The 20,513-nt window shown below is 41.3% G+C and overlaps 1 protein-coding gene across 6 annotated transcripts in view; it reads right to left on the minus strand.

Annotated features, from left to right (window-relative positions):
* The window catches only part of FAS (Fas cell surface death receptor), a 32,108-nt gene extending 19,278 nt beyond the window's left edge, over positions 1-12,830 (minus strand). For 5 of the 6 annotated variants that reach the window (XR_013824171.1, XR_013824172.1, XM_079899286.1 and 2 more), the window contains exons 1-2: positions 12,550-12,830; positions 65-227 (exon numbers count right to left, since the gene is read on the minus strand). Coding sequence is in view for 4 of the 6 variants with exons in the window: in XM_079899286.1 (XP_079755412.1) it covers positions 65-227; positions 12,550-12,579 (193 nt within the window). In the remaining 2 variants the exon portion in view is untranslated. Of the gene's footprint in view, positions 1-64; positions 228-11,606; positions 11,825-12,549 lie in introns of those variants that run through there. The other variant, XM_079899287.1, reaches the window with a different exon arrangement.
* Positions 12,831-20,513: the final 7,683 nt, after the last annotated feature.

A 20,513-nucleotide genomic window follows, 5' to 3' on the forward strand; every position in this document is an offset into this window, starting at 1 on the left:
TATTATATGCTACTCCTCACCCTGATTTTCATTCTGATCGCTAGATTTTTTTTGTATAACATACCAGGAGGACACGGCTGACAACAAAATTCGTGCTCACGATACAGGCCTTCACCGCAGCTCTCCCTTTTAGTAATATTCTTACTCAATTTCAGCATCTCAGAGTTGCTGTCAGCCACATGGGAATTATCACCTTTAGACAATGGTCCAGCAATGGAGGTAAATATCTGTAAATGAAAAACATGAAGAGAATTTTACTGACTTCTGAACTAAGCAACTTGGTAAACAGGTGTAAGTCGCCCCAAATGGCTGTATTTTATTTGCCATGCACAGGCAAAATCAACGTGGGTTCCATCCTTCCACTGACTCATCTCCAAAAAAGGAGCACATCAATTGCATGACAGTCCAGATCTTGGGTTCTCCAAAATACCCGAGAAACGGCATCACGGATGGTAGGAGCCACAGCTCTGGGCTCAAAAGTCACGGCTCCCACTTAGCAGCCCTATGATTGAGGGGAAAGTCACTTAAATTCTCCACGTCTCTGTTTTGTTATCTATAAGGTGGACATAATCTCTTCTTCATAGGTTTGCTGTGATGATTAAATAAAATAATGCACTTCAAGTTCTTAGCACAATTCCTCACACATAATAAATAGGTGGCTGGTAAGCAGTATTATTATTAAGTTCCAGTGAGGGACAACATAGCAGAGTAGGAAAAAACATGAAATTTCAAAACGACTGTGGTTTGAATCCCAGCTCTGCTGCCAACACTGACTTTGGGCAAGTTAAAGGGCCTCACTGATCCTCAGTTTCCTGATCTGTAAGTGACAACAGTATTTTCTGTCTTGAAGGGTTATTGTGAGGATAAAAAGTGATAATTTCTCCCAATCCTGGTACTTAGCTTACAGCATGTTCTGTTTCTTCCTTTTTTATATATAGCAATAGAATCTACAGTTTTGATGAACTCCTTCCTGGTTATCTAACCATACAATAAATCCAACAGGATTTTCTTCACTTTTATTCAGGAAAAATGAACTTCTCTTAATAGAGAACCAATCTTTATTATTTGTTCCTTTTTTCTGGAGACAAAACCCATAGGTCCAAGTGACACTGTGTCAAATTCATCTTAGTTAGGCTTGAGCTCCTTAGAAAAATGAGCCTCTAAAATGTATGGAAACATTTGGAGGTAATGTCTGTTTGATTCCTTTCTCAGGTTTTCTAAACATTTATTGTTTGTCTCTCTAAACACAAATACACATAATTTTTCATCTTATGTGGAATATGTAAATTCATTGCTAAGCATCAAAAAATTTTAAACTACTGGTTCTGAGGATTTTTCCCTCAAGGTCATTTTTCATAGTTTTCATGGTATACTTTTTTCCTTCTACTTTATGGCATCTTCTGGGTCAAGGGAACTAAATATTCTTCACGTATAAATCACTGCCACAGGAGTCCCCACATCTTCCCTTTTAGCCCTTCCCCCTTTGTCACCAAAGCCTGCATCCCTTCTAAGTCACAAGATACCATGGGACCTCCAAGGAAGGAGGGATGAAGGAGATGCGGTTGCCATCTTTTCCTCCTGGGATGGATGTATTGATGTATTGAAAAATACATTTCTAACATCCAGACTCCAGGAGGGAATATCACACCAAAATATCAAGAAAATACCTGACTTATCCAGGGTCACTCATGAGCAAAAGGTAGAGAGCTAGGACTTGTCTGAGTCTCCTCACTCTTATTACAGTGTTTTTTCCCCTACACCCAACTCACCATAAAATACAGCTTACTTTCTCTATATGAACAATTCTATGTAAAGAATAATTGGAAATGGTAAACAGATCAGAGGAATTATGCCTAAATGTACTGGCTTCACTATCAAACCACTGCCTTTTTAACCCAACAGACATTTCACTAGCACCTTCTATGTGCCAGGTTCTGTGAACACAGAGACAAGTAACATTGATTATAATCGAAAATGAATGTTAAGTTTCCAAAAGCAGATTTGCACATGGGCATATTATTTGTAATGTATTAATCATTGGGGGATTTTTAATGTTATATTTGCATGACTCTTACTTTTTAAAACACATTTGAATCTATGATCTGCTTCTAAAGCAGCTTTGAACAAAAAGTATTTATTAGTATCAATTTCTCTTTTCAAGATGACAGTTCCCCGCTTCTTACCTTTTCTACAGAAGGTCATCCTGTCATCCTGTTAATATTAGTCCCTCTTCCAGATCAGAGCATCAATAGCTAATGAACAGTAACTGAATTGGGCACTTTAGGAAATAATAACGTGATTGAAATCACACCAAAGGGTTAACTGCTAAGATGGGAAGGGCGTTCAAATGAAAGTCATTCACCTTTTAGGACCCTTATTCTATAACAAACTTTGTTCTATTTGACAGTCAGAAATTAAATATACTAACCATGTAACATTCCAGACATTGCCAGCACATGAAAATTCTCAAACAAATGTAAAAATCTCTGTAGCTAGAAGAAATCAGTAAGTCCTTTTTGCAAGAGATAATGGAAAACAGAATCTAGGCAACCAAACTGAGTAGACACAACTCCTTTCTGTTATCAGCCACCTCTGTTGCTGGGAAGAGGGACTTAACAGTGAGATGTTACTTGCTCTCCTTCTCTTTCAATTCTGGTTTCTCACCAGAAACTGAAGAAAATGACACAGATTTAAACTCAAAGAGATCTGAGTCAAAATTGGGTAGCCAAAATTGACAAGTCAAAGGTGCTCAAAGTTGATACCCAATAGTGTGTGGATGTGTGTGTGTGTGTCCCCTACAGCTATAGGTCCCATCCTTTCCTTGGTAAGCTAATTTCATCCAGCAGTCATGTGACAATATTACAAGCAGGTCCACAATTCCTGGTTTAAATGATCAAGCACTCAGAGAATGCTTAACATTTATGTAATGTAACATTTATGAATTGTTACCTTAGTGTTATTTCTAAAAAAAACTGTGCATATACTAAACGTTCTGGAGATGTCTAAGAGAAATGTACTTTCTAATTTTGCTTTAGTTTTGAAGTTTTTGACTGGAAATCAAAACCCACTGTTCAAAAATACATTCAGAATTTGAGAAATGTGAATCTTGGAGTAGAACAGTGAAAGACATAAACATCACTGGCCATGGAGCAGATACCAGTGCCAAACTCATCTCATATTTGATCACACCTGCTTCACAGAGCTGAATTTCTGGAAACATTTCCTACTTAGTTCAGCATCAAAGAATTATGTCGAGGATAAAAAAAGAAAAATGGGTCTAAAGAGCATGTTCTAACTCTTACAAGATATTATGTAAGCAGTGTTCCACACAGCTTGTGTTTTTTTAAGTTTTTGCATTAGCTCAAGTTTGTAGTATGCAAAGATTTAACCCAAACTTTCCAGGCAGAAACTGGGGTGTTTTTGACTGTGACAAGGCAGGAAACCCACAAAGAACTAAGTGATCAGAATGCTCAAAAAAATTTTTTTTCAAAAAAGCTGAAAAGGCCAGAAAATCAGTTAAATCAAAGATGTGAAAAGTGGATAAACTAAGGCAAATGATAACCAAACGGGAAAAAAAGGAATACAATTAATTTAAAATTTCCATCATGACAAAGATTCAAAAGTCAGAGAGACCTCAATTTTATATTCCGCTGGGAATAATATTAGCTAACACATTAATCAATTACTTAAATGAGTAAATACTTTGTTGAGTACCTACTATGTGCTAGACAGACATCCAAGAACAGAGCAGTAAACAGATAAAGACTTAGCTCTCATAGAGTTTATATGTAAATGAAGTGTACTGTATTAGTCAGGGTTCTTGAGAGAAACAGGACCAATAGTGCTTGTGTGTGTGCGCACACACGTGTGTGTGTGTGTGTGTGTGTGTGTGTGTGTGTGTGAAGAGAGAGAGATTGATTTATTTTAAGGAATTGGCTCACACAACTGTAAAGGCTTGCCAAGTCCAAATTCTGCTGATGGGGTAGGCCAGCATGCTGAGGAGTCAGGGAAGAGCTGCAGCTCAAGTCCAAAGGCAGTCTGGCAGAACTCCTTCTTCCTTAGGGAATCTCAGTCTTCATTCTATTAAGGCATTCAACTGACTGAATGAGGCCCACTCACTTACAGAGGGTATCTAACTTACTCAAAGCTTACCAATTTAAATGTACAAATCAACCAAAACAAAAAAACAAGCAAAACTGTCGCAGAAACATCCAGAATAATGTTTGAGCAAATATCTGGGTGCCATGGTCCAGTCATGTCGACACATAATATTAAGCATCGTGTGGAGGGAAATGATAAAGAAACAAAGAAATATGTCAAGGAGGAATAAGTGCTATTTAAAGGAATAAAGCAAGCTTGGGGGCATGGAGAGTTTGAAGGGTGAGGTAGTGATGTTTTAGGAAGAGTGGTCTGGGAAGGCCACAGAATAAGAAGACATTTGGGCAGTGACTTGTTGCAAGTGGATGACTAGCTGGGAAGGGCTTTCCAGGCAGGTCACACCTAGAGGAACTTGGCTTAGCCCAAATGGGGACATACCTGAGGACCTCAGCAAAAGCATTATTAGCAGCTAGCTATTAAGAGAGTTAAAGGTAAATGTCTCCTGAATCACACTGGTAATTAACATGTTGACCACTGAAGCCACAGTGGGATCATACAGCCAATCATAACCATAGACGCTGCAGTCTCGTAGCATCCTGGAACGTCAAAGCAGAAAGGGACCATATGAGCATCTGCTCAGCTTCAATATAGATTTTAAAAATGGATCTCCTTGCATCTTTCATTATCTACAGGATTTTAATATTTTCTGCAAATCAGAAAACTTGCTTCTCTCTCTCCTTCTGAATTGTTTGTGAAAATGTTAAGTCAGGAAACCAAACCCTAGACATTTGCCTAGCTTTTTACAAAGTTCATTCACACACATCACCTCGTGGTCATCGCAATAAATCTACACATGAGGAATTATTACGGCCTTATTTTATAGCCGAGGAAGCTGAGCACAGAGTATATGAAATGACTCGTCCAATAACCCACAGTTAGGACTGGCCAAGGGAGGACTCGACAACTCTGGCCCAAACACCTCTGGGCTGTTTCAGGTTTACAAATTACTTTCCTAGTTGCTTTCTCCACATAGGCACACAAACAACTCAATTTGTTTTCAGACAATTGTTCGCAAGACGCCTGTGTGTTAATTATACAATGAACCTTCAAAGCAAATGCATGTTGAAGGTGGAGGCAGTCTGGCAGGAACTTCCTGGAACCCAGAAGTCAGTCCCCTGCCCTCTAGTCTGGGAAAACTGTAGCAGGACTGTCCAGGTTGCGGTTCTGGCTGGCAGGGAATGTGAAACTTCCCAGCCCTGGTCTGCAGCTTGAAAGGAAGGGGAGTTTAGGTTTCCCTTCCTCCAGCCTGAGTGCCATCACACCCACTGTGAGTCCCTTGCAGGGGTGGGGATCTGCAATGCACAAATAGGAATCAGAAGTCTTCCTATCCTCCAATCTTTGCATTTGCTCCATTTGAAACTCTCAGAAACAGGGTGACGTGAGACTTTGTCCCTTGTATCAGATGATGAGAAACTGAAAGAACAGCTGGATTTTTATTAATTATCTGCAGCAGTGATGAATCACTTTTCATAGTCAACCTGGTTACTACGTAGAAGAAACAAAGCAGGAATGGAGCAGGAATGGCCAGACCCAGAAACTGATGGCCACCCTTGAGGTATATCACTTCACTTTGACAAGCTCTCCACACTTTCCCAGGAATCATAAACACCCAAGATTTAACATGGCAATTACAAATAGAGTAACATTGCAGTGACTGAATTAAACAAACTACTGGAAGAAACTGAGAATCCCATTAGCATTACTTCAAAGAAGCAGTGCGGCAATTGGCCCTAAGAGATGAGCTAGGGTTTGAAAAGGAAGTTTAAAAAATCACCTTTTTTTCTGTTCTTAGTGAAGTTCAAAGCAAACAGGAAAAGAATTTTAAAAAGCAGAGGCAAAAAAAAAAAAAAAGGTGTCTGGTGGTGAAAAATGGCAGCAAGAATAAGTAGACATCTCTGGAACAGTCAGCGAGATTTTTCAATACTGAGCACACACTTCAGGCTGATTATAGATATTCAAGCTGACTAGAAGCTCTCCAGTAATCATGGTGAAGAGTTTTAGAGATGACCCAACCCAAGCCCTTCACCTTATAGGAGAAGCTATGCCCCAAACGGGTGGTGGGGTGACTGGTCCATGTCACACAGCTAGCTCAAGAGATTCAGACTCCTATGGGCTGAATTGTATCTCCCTCACATCCATACTCCTATGGTGAAGTCCTAACCCCAAGTAGCCCAGAATGTCACCATGTTTGGAGATAGGGTCTTTAAAGAGGAAATTAGTTAAAATGAGGTCCTTGGGTGCACCTTAATCCGATATGACTGGTGTCCCTATAAGAAGAAACTTGGACGCAGGCACAGACAAGGGGAAGATGACGTGAAGACACAGGGCCATTGACAAGCCAAGGAGAGAGGCGAGGAAGAGATCATTGCCTCAGAGTCTAGGCTTCTTCTAACCTCCAGAACTGAGAGAAAAGAAATTTCTGTTGTTTAAGCCACCCAGTCTGTGGTGCTGTGTTACGGCAGCCATGGGAAATGAATACAGGCCCAAACCACCATCTCTTGATTCCCTCAGATTCTGGATTTGAGGGAGGTCAGTGGTGCATACACACTTGGGAACTCCTCATAGCTGAGCACTAGGATTTCCCATCTTGAACTATCACTGAACTAAACAGACAAGAGATGGCAAACAGTCTTCAGAACCGGAATCATCAGGGGCCCCTAGGAACCTGAACTTCTTCCCAGTCTTACAGGCCCCACTAGGGGGTTGAAATCTCACTGTCCCCTACTGTCCAGGACACAACTGGAACAAGAGGCTAGTTCTGGTCATTCGCTCTTTAGACTTTTAATTACTTATCAATACTTTAGGAAAAAGGAATTCTAAAAAGACCATTAATAGTTCACCATTTCCGATTGTATAATGCATCTCGAATATATTTGTGTAAAGGGTAAGGAAATAGTAATGACATTTTGTAGTAGGTGCATTATTGAAAAACTGAAATGAAAACAAATAAAAGAAAATTTTCTATATTAAAGAGATAAGTGAAGATCCCATTCGTTCTTACTTTTTTCAAAATGAGTAAATAAAATTACACAAGGTAATCTTATTCCAGTAATGTTTTCATTCTTTCTTAAGGCTAGTTTCTTGGGAAGACCAGGAGAGAGATAGCTGAGGCAGTGGGAGTACGGGACTGGTTAGACCCCTGACTGAATCAAGCCATAAATAAAACAAAATGAGGAAACCCAGAGAATTTCATCTGGGATTAGATTTTGAGTTTAGTGCTAGAGTTAGAAAAATCATTTTCAAAACCCTGAAAGACATTAGAATCATGTAGTGATGGATTAAAAATTTAAAAAATGCTTAGGTCCCAACACAGACCTAAAGAATCTGGATCTCTGAGAATGGGGTCTCCTTATGATTATGTTCTGTTACCTAATATTTAATAACCCTGGTGGTTATTTTGATGCTCCTCCCAGCTGAAGACCAACTGGAGGAAGCACAATTTGAGGTTAGCAGGCGACTACATTTACATGTGAGAAGATAAGAGTGTTACAGAGTAACAGCATCTGTGCTCTGCACTTGCAAATCAGAATTTGACTTTTCATGGAGAAATAATGACCCTTCTAAAAATAAGCCCGAAAAGAAAAGAAGTCATCTTTGGTGGAGGAAATGGGTGATGGGAGGGCTACCAAGTCCTAAACTAGAACCCTAGAGTCCTTAAATGCCCAGAGGGGTCCCAGGGCTATCACAGGAGTAAAGCATCCAGGTGGAACAGACAACAAAGTGTAGGAGGGCCTGGTCAAATGGAGAGGTGCACGTGGACCAAAGGGGCAGCCATTTGATCCAGGGGAGTGGGGGTCAGGTGGCATGTGGGTCCAGATCTTCCAGTTTTCAAGAGAAACCAAAATCTTCCAACATTTAAGTGGTGGCAGCTAATATTAAAAATATATACCTGCACACATACATACTGTTTGTGTCAGTACTGTGCAGGGTAGACAAAACATAGCCTGGGGCAGTGTAAGCCCAATTTTTGAAATCAGGCCTAAATCCACACAGACATCCATGTGAAAAAACAGTCCATCAGGAACAAGGATCCTTTTGTGAGGATGGCTAAAAACCATAGCTCAATCCTCAGCAAGGGGCAAGAGCCTTACACCACAGGTTCTGAGTTCATTTTCTCTCTCTGTCTCCCCTCTTTTTTCTAAGATCTCTGACCTCAGAAATCAAAAGTGTTGATGTTTCTCACATCTTATATTTTTATGGCCTCCCAGAACACAGAGGAGACTAAATCCAGAATGCTGCATCACTTGACTGTAGGACAGACTGACGTTAATGACTCCGAAGCAAAGTTTATTCTAATTTTCCAAGTTTATCCCAGTTCACAGCTTAACAAAACCTACCTACGGTAGGCTTGCTTGCCTCGCTGGGCTGAGTACATCTGACGATTGAATCTGTAGTCAGATTTGCTAACTTACAAGATTGGCCTTACTCAAAATGTACAATTTCATACGAAAGTCACTATCATCCCGCACTTAGTGGATCTCGGGCCAGGTGTCCAAGAGAGCAATGGCTGCTGTTTCTAACTGCCCAAAGATGGGGATGGCTTGGTCGCACAAAAGCTCATTCCAAATCAGAAAGGGAGCTGTGATCAAAGAGGAGAACTAGCCCATTTCCTTCTGAGGAAGGTGAAGTTAACAATCTTACAATGATCAACTTTCTAATTTGGGCCTTACAACTCATAGTCTCACTTCAAAGAAAATAGTATGAAAGTAGGCAAGTACTTTTGAATTATTTGTTCCTGTTTAAGACTGAATGGAAGATAGTTAATTGGTGTTAGGAGTCCAACTACATAAGAGGCTAAAGATACATTGTTTTATTTCATTTTGTTTGTTTATTTATTCATTTTATTTCTTTCATTTTAAAGCAAGGGTCTTCCAGAAAATGAAAGGACTTATTAGCTAGTTAAATGCTGTTTTCCCACTTTTGTGAATAGATACACACACACAGCAAAAAGAATACAATACTATCCATTAAGGTACTTACAATGGTCCTATAAATAATTTTTTGGTAATAAGCTATATACAGTATTATCTTTACATGATTACTTATTATTTTTCATCATAAGTCAATAAGTCTTTAGTACCTATTACAAAACATGTGCTCATTTAAGGGACTTTTGGAACCTAAGATAATTCACCAAAAGGCACTTAACTCACTAGGGGTTTTCAAGTGGGGGATTTCCTTATTCAGCTTTTTGATCATCTCTTAGAAAATGATTACTCTGTCCTTGGCAGTTGTGGTAGCCTTCAGAGAGATTCCTTTGAACTACTGACATTTCCACCACTAAGAACTATTTAGAAGTAAATTACTTGTTTAGTGTCCCAAAGAAACTTACTTAGAGACAACATCCAAATCCTGAGTCCCCTTTGTCTTTCACCTTTTGCCTTCTCTAAACTCAACGCAAGAATAAAAATTGCTTTTTCTAAATTAAACTCTAATTTTGCCACCAAGGGTGGTAATTGTATTATGGAAACAGACAATAGAAGATTTTTCATTCACCCAATTGTAGCTAGTCATGAAGGACCCAAAGATTTCCATATATCAATTTCATTTTTCCTTTCCAATCTTGCCATCTTTTATAAATTTCTGTTTTTCCATCCTGGTTGTTAATGTTTTAAATTACATTTCATAATTTATTTTATTCGTAAGAATTTTCAAGTTTTTTATGATTTAAGGAAAACCTGTTAAAAACAACAATAAACAGAAACACATTGCAACCTATTTCATGTCTCTTAGCCTGGTTTAAGAAAAATTATTAAATTATAAACTAAACAACTGTCCTTTATTTTGTCCCTGAAACTCTTCTGTATGATTACTTATAAATACACCGACTTCTTTTTCAGCGGCCCTCTCCTTGTCCTCGACCATAATTTTGAGAAGTGCTCTAAGAAATAAAGGAGAGGAAAATGGCTAATCTAGTAACTGCCTAACCATAGACCTAAACAGTACAAGACAAAGCCTATCAGGACTATGTGCTATTAACAGAAGCAGCAGCAGTCCTCACAGCTATTTCTCACACAAATTTCTAAAGTAAGTTTGCCTCTTTTTCTGTCTCCTTTAGACACTTGTGAATTGTTTGGGGCTTTCAAACTTACTTATTGTAGGTCCCATGGAAATGACACCCAGAAACTAGGGGAGAGAAAACTAACTCCAAGAGGGAAGAAAGAAGGGAGGAGAAGCAAAGAGGTAAAGGATGGGATATTTGCTGACCATAGATTGCGCTAGACACAAGAGGACTAGAGGAAGAAAGAGGAAAAGAGAAAATATGGCCGCTCCCTCCCATCCACTTCCAGCCCACTGACATGATTAAACCAAACTTGCTTCTGCGTTCCATGTAATTAGCACTCGAGCCCCCATTTAATTTATTTGCACACTAGTAAATAAAGCCCTACTAAGTGCGAAGTCATAAAAGCAAGCATTTTCTAGAGACACACAAGGTGACATAACGGTGTGGAAACTTCTTTAAGAATAGAGGCGTGATAGTGTGCCAGTGATGGGGGCAGGGCAGCATTCTGTGTAGCTAAATTTAAGAGTCATATTAGAAAAGAGAAATAGAGGATATACTACAAAATGCAAACAATGATTATCTAGGTGATAGGGTTATGTCAGATTTTTTCTTTTTACACCTCTGTATTGATAAATTTTATTTGATAAATGTTAATTTCTTAGGCCACATATCATATATAACAGTAATAAGCAAATTATGTTTAATAGATATTATAGATATTATAACATGTATATATAAATAAATGTGTATGTATATATACATGCATATATGTGTGTGTATGAATGTGTGTGCATTCTTTCAGAAAAGCAGTTTCCTTGGTGCTTTAAACATGCACCTCTGGTAAAGATGCTATAGTATAAAAGTTAAGCATAGCTCTGGGCCTTGATAATTTTGCTACACTTATTAGTATTGTTGTTCCAAGAGCTAAGAGACTGTCAAAGCAACTAACACTGCAATAAGGCAGTGGTTAATGATAAGGAAGAGAAGAGTGTGATCTGAGGTTGTATAAATGGTTTCTCAATTTTGAATCCTAAATTTTCTCGAAGAAAATTCCTAAAGGAGCCCAAATATTGTACATTATTTCTGAAAGGATCAGGGAAATTTTTTTTTTTCCAATCATAAGATTGTTCCAGACATCAGTGCTTTCTTCCTTTCAACTCTTGTCATCTGGACATCAGGTGCAATCAACGAACCGCCCGGGCTTTGGAACTGGATCTAAATTAAATCCCAGCCCTGCCGCTTACTGTTTGGACTCGGTCTAATTACTTAAGCTTTCTGAACCCCATTTCGCCATCTGTAAAATGGAGATGAGGACATCTTCCTTCCTGCGCAGCTGCGAATGAACTGAGATCACATTCGTAGACATTCTGATCACAGTGCCTGGCACTTTGATGGGGACCAACAAAGTAAGAATCCGTTGGCTTTCAGAGAATTCGGAACTCACATGAACCTCTGGAGGCCCAGTGTCTTCGATCAGCCATCACCACGCTGGCATTGCTGAGGCAGGGACTCTCCAAAAGAGGTGGCCGCTGCTTAGGCTTCTAGGCCAAGTACAGGCTCCCCAGCGCGTGCGCGGTGGCAGCAGGTACCACCGCCTGAGCAGTGAGGCCCAGGTTCCCTACCGCCCCGGAGTTCAGCAAGCAATGAAAGATAACAAGAAAGAAAATGGAGAGAAGAAAATTTAAAAAAAAAAAAAAAAAAAGACCAAACCTGAGATGTGACTCACGGTCTTAAGGAGAGGGATTACCGGAAGGGAAACAAAACAGTTTCTTTTTCTGTGTAGCGATAAGAAGGTAAACAAGTCTCTTAAGGCGCATTCAGCCCCAAGATAACTTTTTCAAGAAAGAAACGGTGCAGTCCAAAGCCTCAGGTTTAACCACCGCCTCGGGGCTGATTTATTCCCTAAAGTTGGGAACTGCCGGAAAACCTGTATTACCAGTGCAGGGAGTGCAGGTTCTCACCGCCCCGCGGCGCGCACATCCACCAGCACAGCAGCGGTGCTTCGGCGTTGACTTGTAAGGACTTGTCCAGAAGATCCCCTCCAGTCTCCGGTCCCTCCAGCGACACTCAAATCTCGCACGCCCCGGCCTGCCCCCCGCGCCCACCCCTCTCTGGGCCGCGAACAGCGTCCCCGGGGAGCACCCGGAGCTGTTCCGCCTGCCCCGCGGGCTTACCGCTCTATATCCAGCCCCAAGAAAAACGAGTTCCCCGGTTTCCTGAGATCCCGCCCTCAGGGAAAGTCCTGGCAGCCCTGGTGAGCCAGCCTGTCAGAGGCCGGACAAGCCCGCCGCCCACGCGCGCGTCCCCCTGACGCCCCCGGAGCTAGTCCAGCGCCCGCCCAGTGGCCGAGCTGGGAGAGGCTCCCGCCCGGGCAGGAAAACACTCACCAGTGGCCAGAGAACCCAGATCTCGGACATGGCTGTGGAGCAATCGCCAAAGTGAAGGAGCCTCTCCAACTGGCACCCGAGCGGGTCACACACCCCGTGAGAAGTGACAGCCCCGCCGGGCCCCTCCCCGCGCTCCAGCCAGCCTGAGAGAGTGTTCCCGCCGGGACCCGCCCCGGGGCGCTCACGCACAGTTACTCCGGTAGCGCTTTTCTCTTTCTCCAGCAGCGTCTCCGAGCACCTGCGTGTCTCTTCTGAGAGACCCGAAAAGACTTAAAGAAAGGTCCCCGGGCCCGGGGGCGGGGGGGAGCCGAGGTTGGAGGAGGAAGCTTTGCTGCGGAACGCCTGGGTGGGGGAGGGCGCCGTCGATTCAGCCTGCGCGCGCACGGGGCGGGGTGGGGGGGTGACGGGGTTGTAGAGCCGGGAGTGGGGATTTGTTACACAAGCGGGCATTACCCGTGGCGGGCGTTTCCGCAGTCGGCTGGCATGCTTAGCTCAGGTGAGGATCTTGAGAGCGGGCTTGATGTCCTTTCTAAACTCTTCCGCAGTTTAAACTGGGAAGGCTGGGGAGGGCTGGGGTGCAGAGCGCAGACATCCTGCCTCCGTGCAGAAGCCTCGGCTAACTGCTGGGATTCTCAGAAAAGACCCAGTCTTCCCTCAGCTCCACGTGTTGTGGTGGTGACCTGAGAGGCTCACAGGAGTCCCCGGACTAGTGTATGTAGTGAGAGTTACCGAACGAAAAGTTTCAGATATTGTGCTATGGGGATTCCGAAGAGGACGGACCCCTTGCCTTTTATTTCTCAAGAGGAGTACAAAGCTAACTCCCAAGACAAATCACACAGCTCCAGCTGTGTTAGAAGTTCACAATTACTTCCCCTTCTTTGTTACTCATTATTTCCTGGCGAATTTTCTTAAAAAAAAAAAAAAGTAGTACTTTAGTGCTTTGGTTAACAGCTCGAAGTCACTATTGTTTTGGAAAAGTTGATCTGTCTGTTTAGCCAGTTCTGCAAGAATTTTACAGAAGAAAGTTTGTATAATGACATCATCAAGGAGCATGACTCTGAAAGTAGTTCCTAGGCTGGGCACCAGTGAAGCGGTATTTCCTCGGCATCCTTCACTAAGCTTTACACCCTCACTCAGGTACTCTTCTTCCTTCCCAGATGGCTGTATCCCATTAGGAACACTCTCCTTTCCCTCCCTTTGCCTGGCTCATTCCTCATCCATCAGACTCCCTCTCTGTGGACATTTTCTTCTGGTAGCCTTTCTAGGCTCCCAAGTCTGGGTGAGGTCACCCTCCTAAATGCTTTCACTCACCTGGTGTTTTGCACTGCCCTCATGGCCCAGTCTTGTAGGTATGGATTTACCTGCTCATCTCCCTGCAGATTGATAGTGCTGTGAAGAAGACCCTGGATGGCCAGTCAGGTTCCTACAGTTCCCAGCCCAAAACAGACACAAAAAGAAGTGAATGGTGGGGGGCTGGAGCCAGGAAGTTGGGGGTGTGTGTGGGATGTGGAGAGACTGTGTATTATCTTTGCAACTTTTCTGTAAACCTAAAACTGTTCTGAAATTTAAAAGTTTATTGAAATTAAAAAAGAATCATAAAAGGAAGGAAGGGAAGAAAGGAGGGAGGAAGGGAGGGAGGATAGAGAGAAAGAGAGAGACAGAGAGAACAGTTGACAAAATCAGCATCTCATGAGTGAATCATGAGCCAGCAACTTTTACAAGTGGTTCTTCCTTACTTAATATTTACCATTTTAACCCAGTGAGGTAGGTGATTATTAAACTTACTTTATAAATAAAGAATTGTAGCCAAAAAAGTTTAAGCAACATTGGCCATTTGGTTAGTTAATAAATAGCAGATCCAGGAATTAAACTTCGATATTCTTGTTACTGAGGCCCTGCTCTTTCTAACCCGCTCTGCCCCCCTCCACCCAATTACCCTCAAGTTCAATGAAATAATTATAGATGCTTTGTGGGGAGGAATGTGTTTCATGATCAAATGATTTTAGAAAATTCTGGATTAATTTAAACAGGTCTCTTAATCCAAGACTTCTCAGAGCCTTCAATAATGCTAATACGCACTGTGACTGTCTAAGAGGGGGCTATGATATATACTGTTCCCCAGCCTCTGTCTTCTTTATAGAGTCCTTTGAAGAACACCTTCTGAATGACCACCTTAGGAACGCTGGTGTTCTGCGAGAAACAGTTCAGACATCTCTAACGGTTATTTTTATTTAACAATGCATTCCTACGGGCCTCCAAGCCTTCAAGGGCAAAGAAATACAATTTTAATAACAGAATTTCTGGCACTCTACCAGATGTGGGAGATACTCTGGACAACCGTCCTGATTTTCCTGAAACCACACCATATGAGTTAAAGCCTGTTCTACTCTAAAGATATCCTTGCCATTGAACATTTCCTTCTGAATAACATTTAAACACACATCTGCCTATTTTAAAAAGCTGGGAGGAAGAAAACCCCCAATACCTTTTTACCATCAAGACTACTTTTATTTCTTCTCCACGAATGTTTTAAAAATTGTTATCAAAAAAACTGCTCTCACTAAATGGCAACAAATTGATTTTAATAATCCCCACTAGCAGTGCACATTCATGACTGTTTATCCTACATCTTTTCCCCTTCTCCCTGGTAATAGCATCTCTAAGTTGCCTTTGTTCCTCTTCCCTCTTCTTAGCTATTTGATGTGGGTGGTTGTACTTGACAGGATTCTCTAGAAAAACAAACACAATAGGATATATATAGACAGATATCAAGATCTATATAGCTAGATCTATCTATTTATCTATCTATCTACCTATAGATAGATAGATAGACCTATGTATATATATAGAGAGAAAGATGTAAGGCATTGTTTTATTTGATTATGTAGGCTGGCAAGTCCAAAATGTGCACGGCAGGTTAAGCAGGCTGGAAACCCAGGGAAGAATTGCAGTTCTCGTCCAAAGACCATCTGCTGGCAGAATTCCCTTTCTCTCAAGAGAGGTCACTCCTTTTCTTAAGGCCTTCCATTGACTGGATGAGGCCTACCCACACTATGGAGGGCACCTGCTTTACTCAAAGTCTATTGATTTAAATATTAATCCCATTCAAGAAATACACCTAGAAACACCTCAGATAGTACCAACTGTTTGGGTACTGTGGCCTAGTCAGAGTGACACATCATCCTATGTGTCAACATAGGATTAACCATCACAGTGGCATTGACACCAATCCCAGGGCCTGTGTGTGTATGTAGTGAGGGGAGAGGAAGACAGGGAATCCCAGTTGGTTAAGGCAACCAGCATATCACATTCTGTCGTGAGCTTTCCTGGAAACAGTGGGACACAAACTCTTTTTTTTTTTTCCTCCACTGCATTTGAAGTGGGAATATTTGAAGTGTGGAACTGGTGAGGTGGTTCCTGCCAGAGCTGGAGACAGAGTCAACCCACGGTGAGAGAAAACAACCCTGAGAGGCTGAGCCTAGGAGTGTCGCCTGAGTCCTGGATTGATTGAGTCCTGAAATTGAAACCTAGACTACCCACAGTTACCTGGCTCAGTACATTCTCAGTGTTTGCTTCTTACAGCTAAAAGAATCTTAACTACTATGTCATCAGAGCTTATAATCAGTGTAAGAAACTCTCTGTTATCAAAATTAGTTGTTACAAATGGACTGTTGCAGTTTCAGGCTCAAGTAAGGATAAAGGCCTAAATAAGCCTGTAGAGATGGCCGAAGGTCTAGCGCATCACTTCTACCAAAGAATTTTTCTATAGCTAGAGGGCACCAGATACCACATCAGCCAAGTGATGAAGAAAATTGAATACTGTTTCCATCCATGGATAGAAATATATTTGAGTTCTTGGGAAATGGAAGAAAGAAGAGGGAATGTTTTGATTTGGGTATGTAATCTGTGAACCTGATCACTGAGACATTTTCATCTCCCAAAGAAGATCTTATTTCTCTCAGGGTTAAAGAAATGACGTATCCAAAGGACCTAGCACACTCAATAAATACTACTTACTGCTTTGGCACTGCTCTTCCTAAATGAGGTGCCGTCACAGGACAGGTTGCTAACTGGGGTCACAGTTCAGGTAGAAAGAAAGACAAGTTTAGTAGCTTACAACCACTTTCCTGTATTATTTCCTATATGAGTGTGTTCATGGGCCCAGAGGTACAGGAAGGTACTTTTCCTTTTTCTCCAAGGAAAAGTGCTTGGAGCCTGGCTGATAGAAGCTGGAAAGCTTGGCCCTGGGACGTGGAGCAAGTTACTCAATCTCCCAAAGTCTTCCACCGTGAAAACTGGTATATTAACCTACCTCTTTAGCAAGAACTTGAAAAAGACAATGGATTAGAGAGCATTTAGACTGCAGTGGCTAGGACGCCGAGAGCACCCTGAGAAGCACGTAGTTGGAGAAAACAGCTACGTAGGGCCTGATTTTGTAATCCATTGGGCACTCCTCCCCTGAGTGCCCCGAAAGCACAGATTTTCTATGAATCCACATGCGAAAAGTGGGCCCGGGCCCACCCAAGGTGTTCAGAACCGACACACGAAAAGGTAGGGACCGCTTTTCAAGAAGTGCTAATCTGGGGCAGATGAGATTTAAGGCTTATTTTAAGGCTGTATTTCTTAAGCCTCAGTCTACATTTTGCCATATCTGTGGTCCACTTGTACTTTCATTTAACTAATATATATTTTTGCTTTGTTTCTTAAGTAATTTATTTTTAAAAGCAAAGCATTACTTTGTAACTATAAATGGAAAATCAGCATTCCTTACCAAAGATAGAAGGTATCCATAAAAATAAATACACAACCATTGAAACAAAATATTTGCCTGCGTACCACTAAAAATGTTTCCCAAACCACCTGTGGTAAGGATACCACTACACTTCTGGAAAGGTTGGCCTAAGACATGAAAGTCTCTGCTTTAGCCTTCCTCTCTGCCTCCAGAATGACAGCCAGAGAAAAGACCAGCAAACCTGGACCTCAGGCCCATCTCTAGGTAATGTCAACAGCAAGAGATGTCAGAGCAGCATGGGGTTAGGGACAGTCATTGCCTGTTAAGCCCCATCTAGTGCTGGAGGAGTGTGACTGGGGGCAACCCTCCACCAGGGCACAAACCTTTCCCTATTAGAACAGGCTGAGTGACAGATCAAGGGAGATGATGGATGCGGAAGAGGGGAGTGTTACAGCAAGTCCTGTAAAGCTAGAGAGAAAATGCAGAGTGAGGTATTAGAGGAGAGATGATAGGGGAACAGGAGGCTAATTTAGAGCACAGAGCACCTGGAGAGAAGGAAGAAGTAGATGGTTTTCTGCAGAGGATGGCCTTAGTCAACTAATACAGAAGAGTCAGGAGGATAGACCCGTGGATTTAAATCCTAGTTCAGTTACTTCACTAGCTGTGAGAAGCTTTGCATAATATTTAACCTCGTTCGGCCTCAGTTTTCTCACCTGGCAAACCTAAGTGCTTGCAGTGATAATGATTTGTCTGGGAGTTGGTCTTGTATTTTGTAATATTATTTTAATCTTTGCAATGTGCAAATGTCCTCTCAAGACTACGTGATCACCAACACCTTTCGTAGGTAACAACCTATGTGGCCTTGGCCCAAAGTTACCAACATTGGTGCCCTTTTATTTATCTGTACTGCTTTTCCTTCTTCACCAGGTCAGAGAGCATAAACATTGCCTGCAGCCCCTCATCTTGGCTTCTCCACAAAGGAAACAGTATATTTTAAACTTTTTGGAAAAGAAATAAAAAGAAATCATTGGCTCAGGCTCCTCGTTCTCATGATCATCTATTGTTGGCTCTGATCAGGTCTCTCTCTTCATATGTGACTTGACCATTTAGACAGGCCCAAAGGTTTCATGAAGAACTAAATGCAAGTTGCATGCCCAGTTTGTGCTATGTCTGTGGTTCATTTGCTGGTTCAAGTCCACCAAATGGGTATTGACAAAGAACAAAGATCTTAATAACTTGCTTTGTGACGTGCCTCAGTGATTATTACAAAGTTGTTCAAACCCATAATGAGAAACGCCCAAAAAGGGAGGGTGTCATGGCTATATGATATGAAATTGTTTTAAATTTCTAAGCATCCTCTCCTCCCATATACACACCACCTCCTAGGAAGGATGGTTCTCTAGAAGACTCTCCCAAGTGTTGTAGTGGGTATGAGTCTGCTGGGTTTGGAGAGGCTGAGACTGAGCAAAGATACAAAGCAGGCATCGCCCACTCACCTGGCTTTGAAATCTTGGAATTTCCAAGTCATCCAAGGGGCTTTAAAATTTTTCTTCAAACTTATTTTTATTTAAACCATGAAAATATGTTGGGGAGAATTGTTTAAGGAGAAAGGAATGTGAAATCCAACAAAACTAAGGTATTATTCATAATAATATCCAATAATATTAATTAGATTTTTTTAACATCTTTATTGGAGTATAATTGCTTTACAATGGTGTGTTAGTTTCTGCTGTATAACAAAGTGAATCAGCTATACATAAACAGATGTTAATAGTAATGTCTAACGCTTAATAATAGCTAATCTTAACACAGACATTTGTGCGTTCTTCGCCTTCCTATTAACTCATCTAAGCCTCATAACTACCCCATGAAGTAGGTCCTGTTACCATCCCATTTCATAGACAAGAAACTTGTTATAGCAACTTACCCAAAGTCACACGGTTATGTGGTAGCCGAGGTGAAGTTCTGAAGTCCATGCTGAATCTACTTCCTCTTCAAACAAGTTACATCAATGGCCTTATGATCAAGACATAAACTCTCTAAGCAAGTACAGAACCTGATTGTTTTGTGGTTCCGTTGAACACATGGTTTCCCATTGATTAATGTCATACTTTTATCATTTTATTTTCTTCAATTTCAGGCTTTATTTCCTAAGACTTCATGAGTTAAGGGTACTCTTTATTGTACTGAGCGATTCTACCAAGTAAGAAATTTTGCTGTCTTTATATCCATTCGCCCCTTCTAAGAATCATAGCTCTTGTCCATGTCAATTGGATTGAAATGAAGACTGTGATGATTAAGATTGTGTGGCCATAACTCCACACTCGAACTCAATGCTTTCCAAACCTTCATATGGAGATAAATCTCCTGGTGATTTTATTAAAATTCAGATTCTGATGCAGTAGGTCTGAAGAGGAGCATGAGATTCTGCATTTCTCACAAGCTCCTACAAGATGTAGATGGTACAGCTGGAGAGGACCCTTGCGTTGGCAAGGTAATCAGCTCAGGGAAACCAGCCATCAGTCCAGTTGTCTGATCTCATACAGATACAAACAAGCTGACTCCACTTTTAACATTTTGACCAGGTGTATTATTATTTGAGGATTTCTTTTATGGTGTTAGGTAGGGAATGTAGGGAAGTCAACAAACCAAATAATGTCATAATAAACGTATTTTTATCCGGTTTCCATTTAGCTTATTCTTATACTCCCTAGGCCAAATTTTCACTTAGCAGAAACAAGTCTGCCCTGACTACGTAAATAAATAGTTTCTATCAAGAGAAAGAAGGGAAAAAAAAAACTTAGTTCATTTTCAAACACACTGAGCTTTTATTTCCGTGAACAGAAAGAAAACTGGCAAGAAGCCTGCTGATCCCCCTCAGCCAATCAGAATAATATGACCATAAATGTCCATAAATTCCCCCCTCAGTGAATCTCTGCCTTCTTTATTTCTGTCATGGGGACATGTATCTCACAGTTCGGTGCCACATACTCTGCCTTTTATGTCTTACTTTCCCCTTCTCAAAAAAAACCAAAAAACAAAAAACCCACATTGGATCTCCCATGTAAAAATTTTTTTATGTTAAACTTAGTACACGTGCAGCTTTTGATTACCTTTTAATGATAATATCTAACACATTTAGAGCATTTAATATGAGCCAGGTACTATTCTAAGGGTTTTATAAATATCATGTCATTTAATGCTAATAAAAATCCCGAGAGAGGTCTTTCTT

The sequence above is a fragment of the Stenella coeruleoalba genome (assembly GCF_951394435.1).
Source record: "Stenella coeruleoalba genome assembly, chromosome: 16".
In the NCBI taxonomy this organism is placed as follows: domain Eukaryota; kingdom Metazoa; phylum Chordata; class Mammalia; order Artiodactyla; family Delphinidae; genus Stenella; species Stenella coeruleoalba.